Source organism: Nyctereutes procyonoides, unplaced genomic scaffold, assembly GCF_905146905.1.
Source record: "Nyctereutes procyonoides isolate TBG_1078 unplaced genomic scaffold, NYPRO_anot_genome, whole genome shotgun sequence".
Lineage (NCBI taxonomy): Eukaryota > Metazoa > Chordata > Mammalia > Carnivora > Canidae > Nyctereutes > Nyctereutes procyonoides.
Window position 1 is genome coordinate 13,333,097 of NW_026575033.1, and position 21,868 is coordinate 13,354,964.

The 21,868-nt window shown below is 35.7% G+C and overlaps 1 protein-coding gene across 2 annotated transcripts in view; it reads right to left on the bottom strand.

Annotated features, from left to right (window-relative positions):
- The window catches only part of STARD13 (StAR related lipid transfer domain containing 13), a 514,559-nt gene that overhangs the window by 309,111 nt on the left and 183,580 nt on the right, over window positions 1–21,868 (bottom strand). For both annotated transcript variants that reach the window (XM_055317219.1, XM_055317220.1), the window contains exon 3: window positions 2,296–2,329. In XM_055317219.1, coding sequence (XP_055173194.1) covers window positions 2,296–2,329 — 34 coding nt within the window. The remainder of the gene's footprint in view (window positions 1–2,295; window positions 2,330–21,868) is intronic.

Genomic DNA, 21,868 nt, shown 5'->3' on the forward strand with positions numbered 1-21,868 from the left:
ACAGTCAGCCCTTCTCCCATGTCACATTCTACCTCACATCTGTATATATTAAGCAGTCACCAATAGATCTTCCATCTGGCTGCCCTATTACATCTTAGGTAAAACATACATACAGCGAGAGCTGTCAGATACTCCAATCAAGAAGCCAGTATAGGGAGCCAAATTAGAAGCAAAGGGAGCCCATTTCACACTTTACAAATGGCAGGAAGGAAAGATCATTAAAAATTTAAATTGTGAAAATAATTTAATTTGAAAGAGGAGATTGAAAAAAAAAGAGGACAACTATAATTGAAAAAACCCAAACTTATGGACTGTTTTACATTTGCATGGAAATTTGAATTAGGCTTCAAAAATTCTCCTCTTATTTACATGTGCAGAAAAATTGTTCTCAGACATCCTTTGCAAATATTTCCTACTCCCAGAGTGCTTTCCATAAATATTTATGTGAGAATTGATTTGACTCTTTTCTAGTTTCTGCTGGCCTGCTTGCCTACTCAATTTTTTTTTCCTGTCAAAATGAAACACTAGCTGGAGGAATGGATAAGCAGCTAAAAATGTAGTCTCTGCTCAATTGAAGCCCCACTGTATGATAGCTGAATATTCGCAGATAAGCTCCTCATCCAATCTGGTACTTCTCACCACATTAGAGCCACCAAAGCTGAACTTCCTCACTGGAGATTGGTCATAAAGCCACTTGTCATTTCCAGCCTGGAGTTAACTGCAATTGTTTTTTTAATTTACTCCCTTAACTGTAGCTTTTATATGATGGCAATTATCCTAAGTTGGATATGCTTATGAAAACGAACATATTCTAGTTATCAAATCACCAGTGGAAGAAGCACTTTGTCGAAAACTTTCACATGCTGTTCATTTGTGTAAATCCCTCATTTGGTCATTTCTGGAGTGAAGCACATTCTTTACTGATGTAAATGTAGTATCAACTCCTTGAATTCAGGTTGGAATTTCAAACAAGAGAGATGAGGCATAGAGGGTTCTGCTTATGGCATAACTTATTGAGACATATACAATCTTGAAAGATGGCTTTGCTTATTTCCCACTTCAGTGTTGGGTGGTTGAGGGTTCAGTACTGTTAAAGTCTCAAATTTAAAAAGTGATTGTAGACAAAATTACGTATACTTGATGCTACAAGTGTTTTGCAGAATGGCAGGAGCAAATTCTGTTGCTGGTTTTAGTGGCACAGCTGGTGGGTCCAGCTGTCTCACTAAAGACATTTTCATGACAAAGTTCCAGCCAGCCACTTTCCCTAGTGGTCCAGTGTAAAGGTCTCCTTGCAAATCTCCCTAAGAGATAGTACAACAGATTACTATATCCCAGAGATCCAATGCTGATGCTGATCCAATTTGAGCTGAAGCTGAGATCTCAGGTTTTTGAATAGTGGTTCTCCAACAATTAGAGAAAAAGGAGTGTTCAAAAATGGAAATAATGAGGGTCACCCAATACAAGTGCAACATTAGACAATTAAAATTAGTGGCATTATTTCACAAGATTATTTCAAAAACAGCCTTTAAAGATATAAACTCAGAGAAAAGAAGTTTTAAGTTTACATTGAATTATTCTAAAAGCTTGTAATCCTCAATGTAAAAAGGAAAATATAGTGGAATCACGAAGTTTTTGAAATGGTTTCCTTCTGTGTAGAAGCATTTGAATGACATATGAAGTAAAGAAAAACAAGAACATTCAGAATGATGTATCCACAAGGATAGCTAAAAAAAAAAAACTATTCAACTAATACAACATCTACAACACAGTTGGTAAGAAGTGGTGGTCCAGGGAGGGATTAAGCTGTTATTTTATGTAGTCATTTAAATAATAGATTAAATAAATTAAGATGCAAACCATATTGGTTTACACAGAACATTTCCAAATATAGAAGCTATACAAATAAAAATTGCTACCCTTCATTATTGTCAGGAGAACTCATTTAAACAGTTGTTTCCATATAGGTGTAATATTTATTTAGTTCTTATTAAATCTATAGTATATATTTCAAGATAAGGACTGGTTATGGAATGGTATTGGTATTTCCTTGCGGAAAAAACCAACTGTAAAAAATGGGGACTAAACCCATAGTATGGGCTGCATGACAACTAGTGAAAACCTAAGTGAACTGATCCAGTCTTCAAGATATAGGACATATTCTAATTTAATATCATACTGTGAATATTGATTATTCAACAAAACTCATGGCATGCTTAAACTTACAGTGACTGGGCAAGGTTCTTCAAATAACTTTGATAAGCAAATAGACTAAAACATCCTTCCAACGAGACTTACCTGCTCTCTCTTTGCTTTGTCTGTGAGAGAGCACCTGTAAAAAAACACAAAACACAACTATCTTAATATCTCAAAACTACATTGCTTTCACCAAAAATAACATCATCAAGTTTGAAAAAAATCACATTGTAAAATTAGGATCAAATGACCTCTGGAAACTAAAATAAAATGCCACAAGGGTATTAGTATTGAATGATTTTAGGCTGAACAATAAACAAAATATTCATTTACAAGGAAAATGTGTTGTTTGTTTTTATCTGGATTATGGAAAAATTTACACTATCCTATATCCATTAATAACCAGAAGACCGAAATCTAGTTTTTGTCTTCTACTCCACTGTCCTCATGTTACTAACAACCTCCTAAGTGCTAAAACCAGTCCCTACCGCACTTTTTCTCTCTGTAACACTCCAACAGCGAAGGCCGCTGAGCATTCCACCTTTATGAATTTATCTTTCTGGGCTTTTGTTCTCCCACACTATTCCTGCTATCTTTTCTACCTCTCTACCTGTTCCTTTTCATTTTCTTGGTAGGCTCCTTTTGGGCCTGTGCCCTTCTTTTATGTTGATTTCATTTACTTTTGTTTAATTTTGTCAGGCATTGGTCAGGGCCTTCTCTTCTCACTCTGTCCTTTTTCCAGAGTGATTTCATCCGTATTCCCATCCATATTCTGATAACCTCCAGATTTATACCTTTAGCCTACATTTTAGCCTACTCTTTCCTTGAGCTCCAGGCTAATAGAGGAAACTCTTACTGGACATTTGCTTTGGGATAGTTCACAGACACTTCAAACTCTTTGTGTCCAAAGCTCAACATTATCCACCCCCTCATGTACACACCTAGCCTCACACTGATCTCTTTTCTGTGTTCCCATCTTAGTGAATGGCTTCACCATTGCTATGGAATGACTGTGTCCCCCTGCCCCCACCAAATTCATATGCTGAAGCATAATTCTCAATGTGAAAGTATTTGGAAGTGGGGCCTCTGGGAGGTATTTAGGTTTGGAGGAAGTCATGGAGGTGGATCTCCCAAGATGGGAGTGGTGCCCTTAAGAGGACTAAGAGTTTGGAGCTCTCTGTCATGTGAAGACATAGCAAGAAGATGGAAAGCCAGGAAACAGGCTCTCACCAGACCCCAAATCAGCCAGTGCCTCAACTTTAGACTTCTAATTTTCAAATACTGAGAAATAATAATTGTTGTTTAAGCCACTCAGTCTATGGTATTTTCGTTATAGCAGCCCGAACTGACTAAAACAACCATCTACCTGGTTGCTCAAACCAGAAATCCAAAGATCATCCTTGACTCCTTCCTATCCTTCTAGTTAAATTGTTGATGTCTACTCCCAAATCTTGCCTAAATGCATCTACCTTGTTTTCATTCCTACTTCCTTCTCTGAGCAACATTGAAATCTTCTTAGATAACTACAATAGCTTCCTAACCTCTACCCTGAATCTAGTCTTATTCCCTCCAAACTATTCACACCCAGCATGATCTTTCTAAAGTGCAATTTCATCACATCTCTCTTCTTGAAACCATTCCCCATTATCCTAAGAATAAATACAGTTTTAGATTATATGCTTTGGAGCATATGTTTGGCAATCAGAAAGAAAGTGACTTGCTGCATGACATTCAGGAAGTTACCAAATTTCTCTGAATCTCATTTCCTTGTCAGTCAAATGGGGTTGCTTTAAGGAGTAAGTAAAATAATTCATGTGATATGTGGCATTGTGATTGTGGCAAGTGTGGCATTGAAGAAACATACAATGACTATCTGTTGTTTTTCTGAAGGAAATCCGGAAAAATAGGAACTTAAATTTTCCTAACTTTCTCAAAGCATGGAGTAAATGATACTCTACGGGAGTCAGGAATGAAGGAGGCACAATACCAATGCAGTTAAAGCTTTGTCCTTATAGCTCAGTTCCTAGCCACCCCACTTTCTATTCTCTCTCTTTCTCAAACCCTATTCTATGCCTCTGCTCATACTTATTTTGGGTAAAACAAATCCACAAGAGAGTTGGTGACTGACAATGAGAAGAATCACTTTTCCCAAACATCTTCGTGTGTTACCATCTGACAAAAAACACCAACTCCTGAACCTCTAATGGTAAAACTTCAGGCGCTGTGAGACCAAAGAAGAAAAATTCTCTCCACATTTCTCAGAAAATATCAAGTAGGTGATTACTTACCACTCTAGAAAGAACCCAACCTGACTGCAGATAGTAGTAGAGCATATTTATTTATTTAGTAGTAGTAAAGCATACTGAAATGGTTCTGCCTCGGTCTGGGAGCAAATTTATTTAATGACTATTTACCTCAATAGCAAGTAGAATAAAATTAGAAAGTAAAATAACTTTTGTTACATGAACATAATAAAATATTAAGAATTATTTTCTAAATATCATAATAATGGTTTAATTATCACGCAAAGAAATAACCCAGGAAAATTCAGCCTCAGTTGTTTAAAAATTCTCACTTAATGAGCAGTTACTACAAAGAAATTTCAGCCTGAGGGCTTAAAAAGAAAACAAAACCTATTAAGTAGTCTTCCTCACCCAATCCATGAGATTGGAGTGCTAAGACAACTACTCATATGTTAATAAGAAATAATCCTTGACAGAAGAACTGAAAGTTAGATTACTGATTCCAAAATAAATCAATGCACCCCAAGGGAATTAGTGATTCCCAGATAAAACAGACTATTTGACAAAAGTATGGTTGCCTATTATTAAGTTTTAAATATAGAATTTACAGTAAAGGATATATAGAATTTGAATTTGATAAATACATAAATTGACATGGAAATATGAAAAATATTAATGTTGAGGGTCATGATCAGAAAAGAAGTAGAATTTAAATGCCTGATATTCACAAGAATAGTGCTCTTGAAAACTGAAGATATTTGGAAAATATTACGGAAGTTCAAAGATTTTAGAGATATTTAAAAATGAACCCTAACTCTTATAGCCATTTAAATAGTACACAAGGGGATCCCTGGGTGGCTCAGCGGTTTGGCACCTGCCTTTGGCCCAGGGCACAATCCTGGAGTCCCAGGATCGAGTCCCACGTCGGGCTCCTGGCATGGAGCCTGCTTCTCCCTCCTCCTGTGTCTCTGCCTCTCTCTCTCTCTCTCTCTCTCTCTCTCTATGTCTATCATAAGTAAATAAATAAATAAATCTTTTTAAAAATAAATAAATAAATAAATAGATAGATAGATAGATAGATAAATAAATAAATAATAGTACATGAAAAGTTAGAAGCAGAAGTAGGGACATTCATTTCCCAGGAAAGCTGATGTGGCAAAGAATAAATATATACATGCATTCTCTATAATACATCAGTTCTAAACATCCACAAATGTGATGGTGAACATATATTTCCTTATAGATATACAGCACTATTTTAGCACAATAATTTTCACTAAAAATCACCAGCTGCCAAGGGCCTGAAGGAGGAGGAAATGGGGAGTTATTGTTTAATGGGTACAGAATTTCAGTTTTGCAAAATGAAAACAGTTTTGGAGATAGAAATGATGAGGATTGCTAGACACTACACTGTACACTTAAAATGATTAAGACAATAAATTTTATGTTTTGCATATTTTTCCACATTGAAAAGACAAATAAAAATCTCTGGATGCATATATTCTATTGTAACTCAAACCCCTCTGTTTGGAAACCCAAATGATAGGGTAGAAGCATTTTAGACCCTAGCAATATATCACATTAATAGAATATCAATAAGAACTAAAATGTGACTACAGGCAAATAATAAAGGAAATGATACTAAGATAATTATTTATACTCACCTACAGTTACTATTAGATCATAGTCAGCTTCAGAAATATAAGAACGAAGAGTACACTTTGGAGCAGAATGTGGGATGTCATTCACTGATGCCAGGTTAGTTAGATTAAATGTCTCTAGACCATCAATGGATTTTTTTCTCTGAATGTTTTTATTTAACAAATATTTGTTGAGTGTTTTGTCAATATATAGAAACATATCTCTAGCATTATGCTGGGTGCTTGACACTTTATCTCTGTTGTATAGATGGCTAGGGGCAGCTAAATCATCAAAGCTGGAGATTAGGAACTCTAGAATTGTTAGAATTATATCATGGAGAAATTGTAGTAAATTCCTTTGAATTAAGTTTAAGAGTCATTTGCCTCATTTGGTGAGATGTCTCATAAGGTATTAAGTTTTTAATACCTCTAGAGCCATAGTAATTATAAATCCATGTTCACACAATCTAAGAATAACATTTTAGGAATTGTTTTATGATACAGCTGGATTTAAAATGCAATTGCTTTTTGGATTAAATTTACCCAGACATGTATCCCTTGCCCACATAGACAAATATGCAGATTAAAAGAACAGAACAATACCAGGCAATCATAAAAATATTCAGAAAGTTTTTATTGGAAGGCTATGGTCTTTGGGGTATGTGATGATCAATCAAACTGATAAATACATTAACTATTGTTCAAGTGAAATCTGAAAGCTATTTCAACACCTGCTCCTCCTGAAACATAAAGGGCCCATTTGTTCCTACTGCCCTCATAGTAAACCTTTAAAACCCAAAGCAGCAGATAAAATACCAAAGTAAATAAACTTTTGGGTAAACATGTAAGCCATTTTACTGTTTGCTCTTTACTTTGTCCAGAATACACCTGCTGGTTTCAAACTCAATAAATTATATTCAGAGGTGACCCTGATTTAAACATTACAGAGGGGATCCCTGGGTGGCGCAGCGGTTTAGCGCCTGCCTTTGGCCCAGGGCGTGATCCTGGAGACCCGGGATCGAATCCCACGTCGGGCTCCCGGTGCATGGAGCCTGCTTCTCCCTCCTCCTGTGTTTCTGCCTCTCTCTCTCTCTCTCTCTCTCTCTCTCTCTCTATGTCTATCATGAATAAAATAAATGAATAAATAAATAAATAAATAAATAAATAAATAAATAAATAAATTACAGAAAAATGTCTAAGTAGCAATGAACAAATAAGATTAATCACCAGATCACCACTAGAAAGTTGGTTTCTTTGGACACATAAAAGAGGTGTGAGTATTACACACACTGACTTTGGCCTAAATAATTTAAGGCTGACTGACACTGATGTAGGTGATTTTATATCTCAAAAAAACTTTTCCTAATCTTCTTAGCTACCTAATAGGTCATGTACAAACTATATGTAAAGCACTAAAGAAAACATGAAAAGCACTAAAATGTGCAATTCTAGAGTCATTTTTAAAGAGCCCTGCTTAGAGAGAGGTTCAACTCAAGTATCAGTTCATGAAGAAAAAAATGAAAACGTAATGTTCCTTAATCACCACGCTCTCAATACTGACTTTAAATTTGAATTCAAATTATTCTAAGCATGGCCTTGCAGAAAACTTTCCAAAACTTTTTATTGCAAAAATTCTATATGTTTGTTCCTACCTAATTCTCAAAGCTATTTCCTCTCTGACTCAGGTTGAGAAAAGGCTGAAGTAACTCTTAGTTGGTAAGGTATGTGGAGAAACAGAAGTTAATAGATTTCCTCACAATTACCTATGCAATGAAAGCCAAAGAAAAGACTGCTAAAAGGGATAGAGAGAATACACAATTTTAGGTCGACTCTTTATTTTATTTGATCTTCCTTGATTTTCTCTAGACTTGAGATACATAAAGTAACACTTATTTCAGTGCATACAAAAATCTCAATGTCTTAAATGAACAGCCAAGTGAAAAATCTACTTTTGCAGATTTAAAAATACTTTGGTTCAACTCATGATGTATAAATCTTTCTACTTCTAAATTTAAATTTTGATGTATATATATTAGTATTCACGTATTTTCATAGATCTAGTAAGTAATACATAATTTCAGATGTTTAATCTAAATGCAAAAAAAATAGTCTTTACTAGCTCAGTGAGTCTAAAATGATGTTATTTAATAAACCATGGCATTTTAATAAGCATTCTTGACATCTGGTGTTAATAAAAAGGATTTTATATTTTACAGTTAACATTTAAAGAAAAAGCATGACTGCAGTTTTGCTATTTATCACAGACCACAGATGGCATAGGCCACATTTGGGTGGCTTCATTTCCTTCTTGATTAGTTTATATAAAGAGGCCACTTGTTTTCTCTCTTTCTGTGTATGTTTTATATAAGATTTGGACCAAGTCCCAGAAGTGAATAAATGAAGGAAGAAAGGAATGCATCAAATAAAAATTAAGTTTCTTAATAACAAAACTGATTATAGAATTTTCCTGGATCCAGTTTAGTTAATAAAGTTCATTTTAAACAATGATCCAAGGAATTTTGCATCTGGATAAATATTTGAAGTAATTTTTCCAGAACTGAAAAAAAAAAAAAAACAAGCATCTAAAAAGTTCTATCTTGTGTATAACCAGTCTCACTAAGCAAAACTTGACCAATCCTTCAATTCAAGGCAGGTTTTGCTAGGAGCCTGTATGAAAGGAGCAGCTAAGCATGAGACTACAGGGACAACTAGACTGGCATGGAGACCTCCAGATGCTCTTCTTGTCTCCGGATCATGAATCTAAAATACGGGTCTTCTTGTCCTGCTTGCTCAGACTTCCTATGTTCCTCCCCTTAGGTCCTGTACTGAGTGTCCTGTTCCAACGTGGACATTGGGCTTGGACTGTCCCTGGATTGACCCCAACACACCAGTTCCTGACCCCCTCCTCTAGAAGATGTCACTACTTATCTGGGAACATCAATGTAATACTATAAAGTATGCTATCATATGAATTTTCACTAAATTTTGTTAGAAGAACTGAAAACTAATGACTATACTTACACATGCATTTACCAGATAATAATAACATATTATGTTATGAGTAATAATATTGTGTTATGAGACAAAGTAAAACAACAAAACTCTGAATGCAAAACCATGAATTAATCTGTTAGAAATTGAGAAATGGGAATATGAGTTAATTAACTCAAAACCAATTCTTTTCTCCTTATTTAGTTTGGAATTATTTAATAATCACAAAAAAATGTTTGGTTTCATGATTTAAACACATATTTCCTAGCCAAGTAATATAGGTCCAGTGAGAAATACTTTGAATGTGTTGGTCCAGCTATTTAGCTTTACCAGAGGGCTGATTCATCTTAGGACAATTTGTGGGTGAGTAGAAGACTGCAGGTTGATAACCTAGAAGAAGATATAAGACATACACATGTCAACCAATTAGCTAGCTATTCTGTGAAGAATTTGTTAGAATACAGAATTAACCAACTTAGCTAAGTCAGTCATAATGACAAGGCTGCTGTCCTGTGGAATAAGCACATCAATAGAGTTGCATGCAAGGCATAATGGTTGCACAGAGAAAGGCACAGTGGACTTCATGAAGAGAATCAAGGGAGGTCCATATAGAGAGTGATATTTAAGATGCCTCTTAAAGAATAATCTTACTGGGAAAATAAGAGGGAGAGAGGAATTCCAGAGAAAAGGAAAAATATATACAATGGAAAGGGGGCAGAGGAGAGCATAAGTTTTCAGAGAAATGCAAGTTCTCTGATATTGCTGTAAATCAGTTATGGGAAAGAGTGTAAAGTGATGGGATTAGAAAACTATGAAAAGGCTAGAAAATAAAAGAATTTGTATACTACAGTAAGGAGTTGAGAATGACCTCTATGGGTAATAAGGACTCCAAAAGAGATGACTATAAAATGGTAAATCTAGAAGAAGCATGAAACGATGGGCATCAGTCAGGGGATTGTAGTAGATCAAGACCAGGTGAAACAAAAGGACCTGAACTAGACTATGTGTGAAGATGTGGTAGTTATGAATCATAGGAGGAGATTGAGAGTAGGGAGAGAGAGAGGGGCATCTTGGATGGTTCCCAGATTTTTCCTTGGGCAACCTTAACACTGATGAAGATGAGCAAATTGTGAGTACTGGAAAATTAAGATCTGTCTTTCTCTATTTCTTTTAAGGCATTATGATATATTAGAAAGAGCTGAGTTTAGGGGCACCTGGGTGGCTCAGTTCACTGGGTATCTGACTCCTGATTTTGGATTATGTCATGATCTTGACTTCACGGAATCAAGCCCCACATCTGGCTCTGTGCGCTGCATGGAGCCTGTTTTGGACTCCTTCCCTCTGCTCCTTCCCCCTTCCCCACCAGTGCTATCTTTCTAAAAAAAAATGGGCTGGGTTTATGAGTTAGATACATTGGATTTGAGACTTGAATCCAACTCTTGCTAATTACATGGGCTTAGGCAAATTTTCCCACTTGTTTGAGACGTAGTTTCCTTACATGTAAAATGGAAATAGTAATATAGATTTCATAGGAATGTGAATATTAAATTAAAAAATTGTATACCATCTCTCATCCAGAGTATCTAGGACCAGATTTAGCACATAATGGGCTTAATCTATGCATTCAAAATAAACGAGTAACATGGAACACTTATGTGTATCTACATGAAAATATCTTTCTGTCCAACTATTATATTCAGTTTCATTTCTAACTTTAAAAATATTTCTCACCATTAAAGAATTTATGTAAAAGAAGCTTTGCATCACACCTCAATTCTGTCCATTAGTAATCCTAGCCCCACCTTACTTTTAGGTGCGCCTAAGTAAGAAATCAAAATCGAGTTTGGTTTGGCTGTTACCACATGGTCAGCCTCCTTGGACAACCCCGGGGTTTGACTGCTTTATGGGCCTATTTGCTTTGGCTTTCAAGCTTATTTTTATAGACCAGTACTGCCACCTTTTAAGATTATTCAAGATTATAGTGGCATATTTTATTTAATGCATTTTCTTTATAAGAGTGGTTTTTGGTTTAAAAAACAAAACATCTAACCTAAGCCTGATGACTTAGGTCCTGACATGTTCAGCTTAATATAGGCCAATAGAGAAGAATTGGGTCACCACGTTCTGGACACACAGCCCTGGAAAATGTCAGAAGTTGGAGATGGTGTGATCTTCCGTCTGGCCCCAGCTCAAGTAACTTCCTGAATAAATCCTAAGTGCTTTAAAAAATAAAAATGACTCTTAAGAACATGTTTTCTTCTGGGTATGGAAGAAAGACTGATGATGTTGGCTTTCCTGGAGCACCTTTTCATTTTGAATTTGAAAGCCACAGAAAAGGCAATAGTTTAATACAATGCCAATATGATATGAAACAGAAGATAACAATACAATATCATGACTTTTGTGTTAATGGAGGTCAGAGACTTTAAAACTGTTATCTACCAAAATATAACTTAACACCATCTTTAAACAAAAACACTTATATAAATACTTTGCTGCATGCTACTATTAAAAGAAAGAAAGAAGGGAGGAAAGAAGGGAGGGAGGGAGGGAAGGTGGGAGGGAGGGAGGGAGGGAGGGAGGGAGGAAGGAAGGAAGGAAGGAAGGAAGGGGTTAAAAAAATTAAAAGTAGAGAAGGTGGGATTTTGGTCTTGCTGTTTGTTGAAAAGATGGCCTGAATTCTTGCTTCTCTGTTCCTGCAACCCTAGCAAAGGTATTTGATGAAGAGTGAAAAGGATAAAAGGAACATAGCAGGAAGAAGAAACCTAAAAGGCAAGACTTATGGGTTTATGCTATGAAACTCACAGGTTGAACAGTGTCCTTGAATAATGGAAAGATGCTTTTTTTTCTTGTGTCTAATTAATGCCTCCTCTCCTAACTCAAGGGGGTTTCTACTTGTGGTAGTTATAAAAACACACTACTCTCATCTTCTGCTTGGGGAGTTACTGTCCCCCTGGAAACACCACCCATTTAGTGCTGAGGCTGTATGTCCCAAAGGCTGGTTCTCAGCCAGTGAATAAAGTTGGTAGGGCTGTTGATACAGACCCTTGCTAGGCAGAAGCAGGATACTTTCTGTGGATGACTTTGCTAAAGGATTTCCCATTGGTCTGACCAAACCTTTCTTGGAACTGTGCTGTGTCTCCTCCTTCCGTTTCTCCTCCCACAGGTGTCAGACCCCCAATATTATATAGAGGCTCTTCCCACCCTTCCCTGCTCCCTTTCTCAATAAATCTTTTGCATGTTTAATCCTATTGGTATCTGCCTCTTGGCAGACATACACTAAAACATTCATCTACTATCTTGTTCTTGTTTTATGGTCATAAGCAGGTATTTATAAACAGAAAAGCTGATGCAAAGAAAGATTAATAAACTGCCAAAGAGGATACTACAACTCAATGACCTGAGGCTCCTGATTCTTACAGTCTTTCATTTAACATATATTTATTGAATGCCTCCTATATGTCTGGTTCTGAACCTTAACCTAAGCAAAAGGAGCACCTCTTTGAGCAGCATGCACAGATCTGAGATATAATAACATCACCTGCTGAAAAGTGAGGGATGAATTGATGGGAGAGGCCAGTTTGGAGACTGATACAATCCCCAAGAAAGAGATGATAGTGGCATGTGTAAGAATAGTCCCAGTGTAGACAGAAGACGTGGGGAAATGTTTCACAGGTCAGGGAAAACTGAGATTTGTGATTCAGCAGATATTTACCCTGGATCAAGCCCTGGGCTACGCTCTGGGAAGAGAGAGAACAAAAGATAGCATTTCCAATTGTCCAGAAGCATTTGGTTGACTTCCATTCAAAGATGTGTGTGTAAAGGATTTTTTTACTCTACTCCAGTCCCTCAAAGGCCAAAGGCATAATGGAAAACAGAAAAAAAAAAAAAAAAACCTCCACCACCAATAAAACAAGAAAATGGCCATAAGCCTAAACCACAGACTATGTAACACAGAAGGCAATTACAGTGGAAAGCTTTGCCAAAACAAGGGTGCTGAGAGCAGCCCAAAACCTCAGACTCTGAAGAGGTTTCAGACTTCTCTGAAAATAAGTGTCACAATAGTGGAAGGTCTAGCCAATTATCCTTTGATCAGAACAACCAGTACTAGGAGAATTTGAGAGAAGCAGGGAGTGCTCTTGTGAGCAGTGCCCCATCATGGAACACAGGAGAGGTGGGCTCACCAACCCAGGCTAACCTGTCATATTACCTTCTACGCTCAGAAGTGAGTAAGGGTGAAAGACAGAAGGGAATAACCAATTATCATATGTGAACACAAGGCTTGTGACTCACTAGGCTTCCCTCTGAATCAGTCTTCCCATTAGCACAAGGACTGCAACTACTACCTGCTGGTCAAATCCAGTCATTGCCTGTTTTTGTTCTACCATGAGCTGAGAATGGTTTTTACATTTGTAAGTGGCTAAAAAAAAAAAAAAAAAAATCAAATAAAAAAGATTAATATTCTGTGACACAAGAAAATTATATGAAATTCAAATTTCAGCATCTATGAATAAAGTTTTATTGGAACACAGCCATGTTCATCTGTTTTATCTTTTCTCTGGCTGCTTTTGGGCTCTTTATTAGTCTACTAGAGCTTCCATGACATATATCACAGATTGGGTACCTTAAACAACAGAAATTTGTTTTCTCACAGCTCTTTTTAAGGCTGACATTTAAGATCAAGGTCCTGCCAGAGTTGGATTCTCCTAAGGCCTCTCTCCTTGACCCACAGACCATCTTCTCACTGTATCCTCATAATCTTCCCTGTGCATGCACATCCTTGGTGTCTTCTTCCTCTTCTTTTAAGGACACCAGTCCTATTAGATTAGGGCCTCATCTTTATGACTTCATTTAACCTTAATTGTCTCCCTAAAGGCCCTATCTTCAAATACAGTCACATTAGACATAAGGGCTTCAACCTATGAACTTGAAGGAGACACAATTCAGTCCATAACAGGCTACAACAGCCAAATTGGATAGTTGAGAAAGAGAGACTATATGGCCTGCAAAGCCTAAAATATTTACTATTGGGCCATTCACTGAAGAAGTTTGCTAAGGATATCCAAAAAATGAGAGGATACTTTCTACCAGGGGAAAAAAAAATTAACAGATTTAGTAACAGAGTATTTATAATAAGACAGCAGAGTCAAGTTGTCAATTCATCCTTCATTTCAGTCTAGGTTCGTATTATTCTTTGAAATCAGTACATAATATTCAAATATGAGTAACAATCACAGAAGAACCACTGAGGGATATATAAAAGGAAATTGAGAAAAAAATTATATGTGTGTGAGGGGGTGGGTTTTGGAGGAGTGTGAGAACACAAGCAAACATGCATCTCCAAATAAATTCACAAAGAACTCAATACAAATTCACAATGATAGTTCTCTATCTCTTCAAAAAAATTATAGACCACCTGATTCTCTTCAAAAGTTTTTAAGCTAAAAAAAGAAATATACCTATTAAAACAACATATTTTAAAACTACTTAAAAGTCAGATAGCAAGGTCTAAGATTGAAATTAGAAGAGAAACAGAATAATGCTGCAGATATGAAAATTATATCTGTAGTAACAAAACTAAAAGGTAAGTTTAAACAGAAAACACAGCCCATACTTAGGTTTGAAGAATCTGATGAGGTGGCAAATGACTGTGTAAAGAGTATGGGGATAAATATGAAAGAAACAGAAAAGTCTAACATACGTAGAATTGGTGTCCTGGAGGAGAGAACAACAAGGACATAAAGAGTATTCAAACAGTAGCAGAAAAGTTTTCTCAAATAAAAGAACAACTTAGTTTGTTGCTTAATAGGACAAATTCTGCTCTGGAAAATCTGCAATGTCAAGTGTCAGTGAACTGACTGGTATTGTCCCTTAAATAAATTATCGAGGCATCTGGTTGGAAACACTCAAGACAGAAAGCAGTGGACATTTGTTTACAAAGGTGTTAGGAAAGTAAAACGTGACCCCAAAAGCATATGCCTGATAAACTTGTTCTATAAATATAAAAATGACAGAGAGGATTGCAAGAGTTCAAGTAACATCCAATGTGCCTCCTTGAAAAATACAAATTGTTAACAAAGACTACCAAGAGGAAGATAAAAGTGAAAAATTATCAGAGATGGAGAAACCATGAGACAAAGACAGGTAGTGAACACTAAATCCATTTAAATACAGAATCAAGGTATTTACACAGTCTTACATAATTTTTGTTTTATAATTCATACAGTTAGGTTTTTATTCTGACAATGTCAAAATAATATAAAAACAGAATTCAGAAAGTATGGGGAATGGCATATCAGATGAGGCTTATTTTATTTATTTATTCATGAGAGACACAGAGAAAGGCAGAGACATAGGCAGAGGGAGAAGCAGGCTCCTTTCAGGCAGTCCGATGTGGGACTTGATCCTAGGACTCTGGGATCACAACCTGAGCCAAAGGTAGACGCTCGACCATGAGCCACCCAGGTGCCCTCAGGTGAGGTTTAAATGTGTTGATTTCCTTATCTTTTATAACAATAGTTAACAAATAGTATGTAAAGTTGAAATATGTAGTTTACAAAATCATAACAAACTCGATAGCTTATGGCTTTCATAATTTCTGTTAATTTAAGAATCTTTATGACCTACTTTCTCATGTGTACAAAAATTTTTAAGTTCAGCAATTCTGTTAGTCCCACTGGATTCTTTTTCTCACCATCAAATAAAATTGAAATATAAAAAACTATGATGATGATCACATGCAGATTTGGCAAGGCCAAATCTTACACAAATAGAACTTTTCTGTGAATTAGAAAAAGGCAGCATCTATTGAAAAGAATTAATTACACATATGCAGAGAATTCCTCTGGCTGGCTGAATTACAAAAGGCCCATCTACCTCCTGATAAATGACCCCAGGATTTCAGACCCTCTTCACTCCCCTGGAAGGGCTCCTCTGAACAAGGAACAACCTACACAACATATTTATTATTATGATGATTATTTTTTTAATCTCATGACTTTTTCATTTTAATTTTTCAGTTTTGTTCAGGTTTAAGTGACATACAATAAACTGCACAGATGTAATTTAGTGTATTATGTGGTAAATTTTGACTTATGCATATACCCATGAGGCCATCATCACAATTAAATAATTAACATATCTTCCAAAACTTCCCTTCTTGCACCCTTTGTAATCACTTCTCACATCCCTTCTTACCCCTATCTCCAGTCCCCAGACAACCTATGATCTGCCTTATCTTGTACATTAGTCTGTATTCTTAAGAATTTTATATAAATGGAATCATGTGGTATCTATTTTTTCTGGTTTCTTTCATTTAGCATATGCATGAGGCTCATCCGTATTGTTTTATGAATCAAGAGTTTGTCTATTTTTATTGTTGAGGATTCTTCCCATAATATGGAGAAATCATGATTTGTTTATCCATTTGTCTATGATGGACACTTAGGTAATTTCCAGTTTTTGGCTATTACAAAAAATCTGCTGTGAATATTCATTTATAATTCTTATTGATATTTTCTTCTTTTTCTCATGGAAGTGGAATCACATGATAGGTATATATTTAACTTTTTAAGAACTGCCAGCCTATTTTCCAAAGTGTTGTACAATTTTACATTCCCACCAGCAGTACAGAAGAGCTCCAGTTACTAGACATCCTTGCCAACACATGGCAGGGTCAGTCTCTTTAATTTTAAATGTGTGTGGTTTTAATTTGCATTTCCCTAATAATTAATGATGTAGTGTCTCTTTTCCACCTGCTTATTTGCCATCTTTATACTTCGATGAAGTGTCTTTCAAATTATTTGTCCATTTTTAAATAGTTACTTGTATTCTTACTATTGCATTTTTGGAGTTCTTTATATATTATATATACAAGTCCTTAATCAGATAAATGATTCTTGAAATTTTTCTTCCAGTCTATGGTTCTCCTTTTCATTCTTTTAGTGAGTCTTCTGAAGTGCATAAGTTCTTAATACTGAAAATATCCAATTTATCAATTTTCTTCTATGGATTACTTTTGGTGTCATATCTAATAAATCTTTGTCTAAACTAAGGTCATAAAGATACCTCCTGTGTTTTATTCTATGAGTTTTATAGTTTTGTATTTTCCATTTGTCTGTGATCCCTTCTGAGATAATTTTTGTATGTGATGAGAGGTACAAAGATTCATTTTTTGCATATGGACACCTAATGTCTCAATACCATTCGCTGAAGAGACTATCTTTTCTTTATTGAATTGCCTTTGCCTCTTGGTCTGCCTTCTTTTGTGTTACTTAAATATTTCTATGGTGCCATTTTATCTCCTTTGTTGGTTTATAAACTATAACTCCTTGGGATTTGTTGTTGTTATTGTTGTCATCCTGATTGCACTCTGAGTTCTTGCTTAAAAGTTTACAGTTTTCATCTTTGACTAGTCTACTTCAAGAAATATCTTATCACTTTAAGTAGTACATAAAACCTACAAGACTGTGCTTCCATTGTTGCTCTCTTTTTGAACTATTATTGTCATATGTTTTACCTCTGTATCTGTTACAAACCTCCAAATACATTGTTGCAAATACATATTTGCTTTACACACTCAATTGTTTTTAAAGAGATCAAAAACATTTTCTCCCATTTACCCACATATTTATCTTTTCAAGTACTCTTCATTCCTTTGCATAGATCTAGATTTCCATTCAGGATCATTTTCTTTTATCCTGATGGACTTTCTTTAATATTTCTTGTAGTGTGGATCTGCTGATGATGAATACTTCGAGTTTTTTATGCATAACACAGTCATTATTTTACCATTATTTGAAAGATATTTTTTCTGGGTCTAGAATTCTAATTTGACAGCTTTTCTTTCAGTACTTAAACAGTGCTCTCTGGCTTGCATTGTTTCCAAACAGAAATCTAAAGTCATTCTTAACCTTGTTCCTCTGTATGGAATGTGGTTGTTTGTTTTTGTCTTTGTTTTTAACCTCTGGCAGCTTTTAAGATGACCTCTTTAGCATTTGTTTCAAGTAATTTCATTATGATGTACCTCAGTGTAGTTTTCAAATTTCTTGAGCTTGGAGTTCATTGAAGATCCTGGTTCTGTTGGTTGAAAGTTTTTTGTCAAATTTAGGGGAATTAAGCCATGATTCCTTCAAATATTTTTTTCTGTTTCCTTTCTCTTTTGAAACTTCTAATTACCTGTGAATGTGGCTGCTTTAAGTTATCCCATAGCCAACTGATTTTTTAAAAATAGATTGTCATTTTTAGAGCAGTTTTAGGTTTACAGTGAAATTGAGTATAAGATACAGAGAGAGTTCCAATATACCCCTCTGTCCACACATACAAACAATTTTTCCAACTATCAACATCCTCCACTGAAGTGGTACAATCATTAAAACTGATGACTCTACACTGACACATTGTTATCACCCAAAGTCCATAGTTCATGCCTGATGTTGTACATTCCATGGGTTTGGACCAATCCATGACACATATCTACCATTAGAGAGTCACATAGAGTTTCACTGCCCTGAATATCCTCTGTGCTCTGATTATTCAGCTCTCTTTCCCCCATAACTCCTAGTAGCCAATTTATTTATGTATTAATCTATTTTTACTATCTACTGAAGAACATCTTTGTTGTTTCTAAGTTTTGATAATTATGAATAATATAAAGTATAATACAAGTCATAATAATTATGAATAATATAAACATTATCAAGAAATGTTTTAAATATTCATGTGTAGGTTTTGAGTGCCATGATTTTTCAACTCTTTTGGATAAATTCCAAGAAGCACAATTGCTGGATAAGGTAAAATCATGGTTAATGTTGTAAGAAACTTCCAAACTGCCTTCTAAAGTGTGTATATAATTTTGTATTCCCAGCAGTGAGTGAGAGTTTCTGTTGCTTCACATCCTTACCACCATTTGCTGTGTCAGTGTTCTGGATTTTGACCATTCCAGTAGGGGTGTACTGGTATTTCAGCACTATTTTCACTTGCATTTTCCTGATGACATGTGATGTACATCATCTTTTCATATCTTGATTTACCATCTGGATATCTTCTTTGGGAAGATCTGCTTTTTCTCCCCCTCCCCAAATCTTTTTTCTCTGTGTGTTTCTTTTTGGATAATTTGTGTTCAGTTTCACCCAGCGATCTTTTCCTCTGTAGGGTCTCAACTGTTATTAGTCTCATGCAGTGCATTTTTTTTTACTTCGTTCATTACTAGAAGCTCATTTTGGATATCTTTTTTTATCTTTTATGTCTCCACCTAACAAGCTTAATCTTCTAGCTTCTTGAACATATGCAATGTGATTATAAGAGATGTTGTAATGTGTGTGTCTAAGAATCCTATCATCTGTGGCATTTCTGGGCCTGTTCTATTAATTAATATTTCTCCTCATTATGGGTCATATTTACCTGCTTCTTTGCATTCTTGATCATTTTTTAATTGAATGTGAGTCTTTGTCAGTTTTTTTCTTGTTGAGTGCTGAATATTTTTATATTCTTATAAATGTTCTCTAACTTTGTTCTGGGATGTGGTTAGTTTGGTTGGAAATTATTTAATCCTTCCAAAACTTGCTTTTAAGCTTTCTTACATGAAATCAGAGCAGCCTTTATTCTGGGGCTCATTTTTTCCCCAAGTATTTAAGCAATTTCCTTTGAGTACACTACCCAATGTCCCATGAATTGCAAGATTTTTTTTTTTTTAATTGTGAGTGACAAGAACACAAACTATTCTTAGCCCTGGGTAAACTCTGGTATTGTTACCTCTCATCCTTTCTGGTGGTTCTTTCCCTAGCCTTGGGTAATTTCTTCACCAGCATGTGCAGATCAGTACTCAGCTGCATATTAAAGGCTTGGCAAAACCTCTACAGACCCCCTCCTCCCCTACCCCCAGGGCTCTCCCTCTCTGTGAAGTTCTTCCTCCAGTGCTCTCCCTTGGATTCTAGCTGCCCTGGCCTTCCTGTGGCCAACCCTGTCTCCTCAAGTCAGGGAGACCATCAGGCTCTGCCTTGGTTCCCCCTCCCTGTACTGCAGCCTAGAAAGCTTCCTCAGGAAGTAAGCTGGAACAACTGTCAGGCTCAACTTGTTGACTTCCCCTTTTCTAGGGTTCACTGTCCTGTACTGCCAGATGTCCAATGTCTGAAAACCACTCTTTCAGATATTTCGTCTGGGATTTTGTTTTTGTTTTTGTTATTTAAAGTGGGAGGGTATATCCAGCTTCCATTATTCTATCTCAGCTGAACGTAGACATCCCAAATGTGTTTTTATAAAATTATTTTTTCCTATCTATTTATTTGTTAAGAGATTTATGGGATGAAGGTCAACATTATTAATGAAGTTGTTTCTGGGTCATAGGATTAGGGTGATACTGTAGTTCCTTCTTTATGCTTTCCTGTATTTCTTAAATTTTTAATATTGACAACGTATCACTTTTATTTTAAAAATAACCCATGCTTATTTCTTCAATAGAGCATTTATTATTCCTAATTTAAAAATGAAAATCATTAACATGTTTACTTTTTCTAGATTTCTAAAGCATCACATAGAATCAACCAAAAAAAAAAAGGCAAACAAAAGCAGCAATATCTTTTTTGCACCAAACTAAAATTACCAGTTTTATACATTAAAACTGTGTTATCTAACCTGAAATCCTGGCAATTTGAAGTCTACTTAAAACAGTAAATATGGGACGCCTGGGTGGCTCAGCGGTTGAGCGTCTGTCTTCAGCTCAGGGCATAATCCTGGGATCCAGGATTGAGTCTCACAGCAGGTTCATTACAGGGTGTCCTTGAGGGTGTCCCTGCAAGGAGCCTGCTTCTCCCTCTGCCTATGTCTCTGCTTCTCTCTGTGTCTCTCGCGAATAAATAAGTAAATCTTTAAAAAAAAAAACCCTGTAAATATGTATGATAGACATACAATAATAGCATGCTCTCAGCAATAAAAAGGAATAAACTATCAATGCATGTAGCAATGAAGGTGAATCTCAAAATAATCAGGCTGAGCAACAAAAAACAGATAAAAAAAGAGCACATATTGAATAAGTTCATATTTGTAAAATTCTAGAAAATGCAAGCTAGCTGCTATGACAGAAAGCAGTATCACTAGTATATGAGGATGACAGTAATGAAGGAGAAACTACCAAGGGGTGTGAGGAAACCTTTGGGATGGCTATGGTCATTATCTTGGTTATATGAGGGTGTCCTGGGGTTATACATACGTTAAGGTTTATCAACTTGTACACTATAAATATGTGTAGTTTATTGTATGTTAATTATACATCAATAAAACTGATTTAAAAACACTGATTTTAAAATTGAAAAAAATTCTGTGACATATATCTATTGTAAACTCATAGAGGAGAGGAAATAAAGGATATATTGATTGCCTGCTCAGTGTTAGACAGGGTGCCAGTACTAGGTTTGTCATCAAATCCCCACCAACCATGTGAGGCATGCATTATTATTCCCACTTTTTAGAAATGAGAAAACCCAGGCTCAGTGAAATTAAAGGCAACAGGAAAGATTGTGGCATTAAAATATTCATTTACACTTTGTGGTAGTTCAACAGTGGTCTTATTTCTGGGCAAGCTTGCAAACCATACAAGGTTGGAAGCATCATAACTTAAATGGGTGCTAAGACTCAAATGAGAAAAAAATAAAGAAAAAAATGAAAAGAAAGGAAAACCTCTGGGAATAGCCAAGGCCTTTAAAGAAACCATAAAAATGCCAACAATATTGAAACCCCCTCTTTCTAAAAGGGGATTTTTTTTTTGGCTTAAAATATTTCACTCTAAATGAATTTATGTCAGCTATC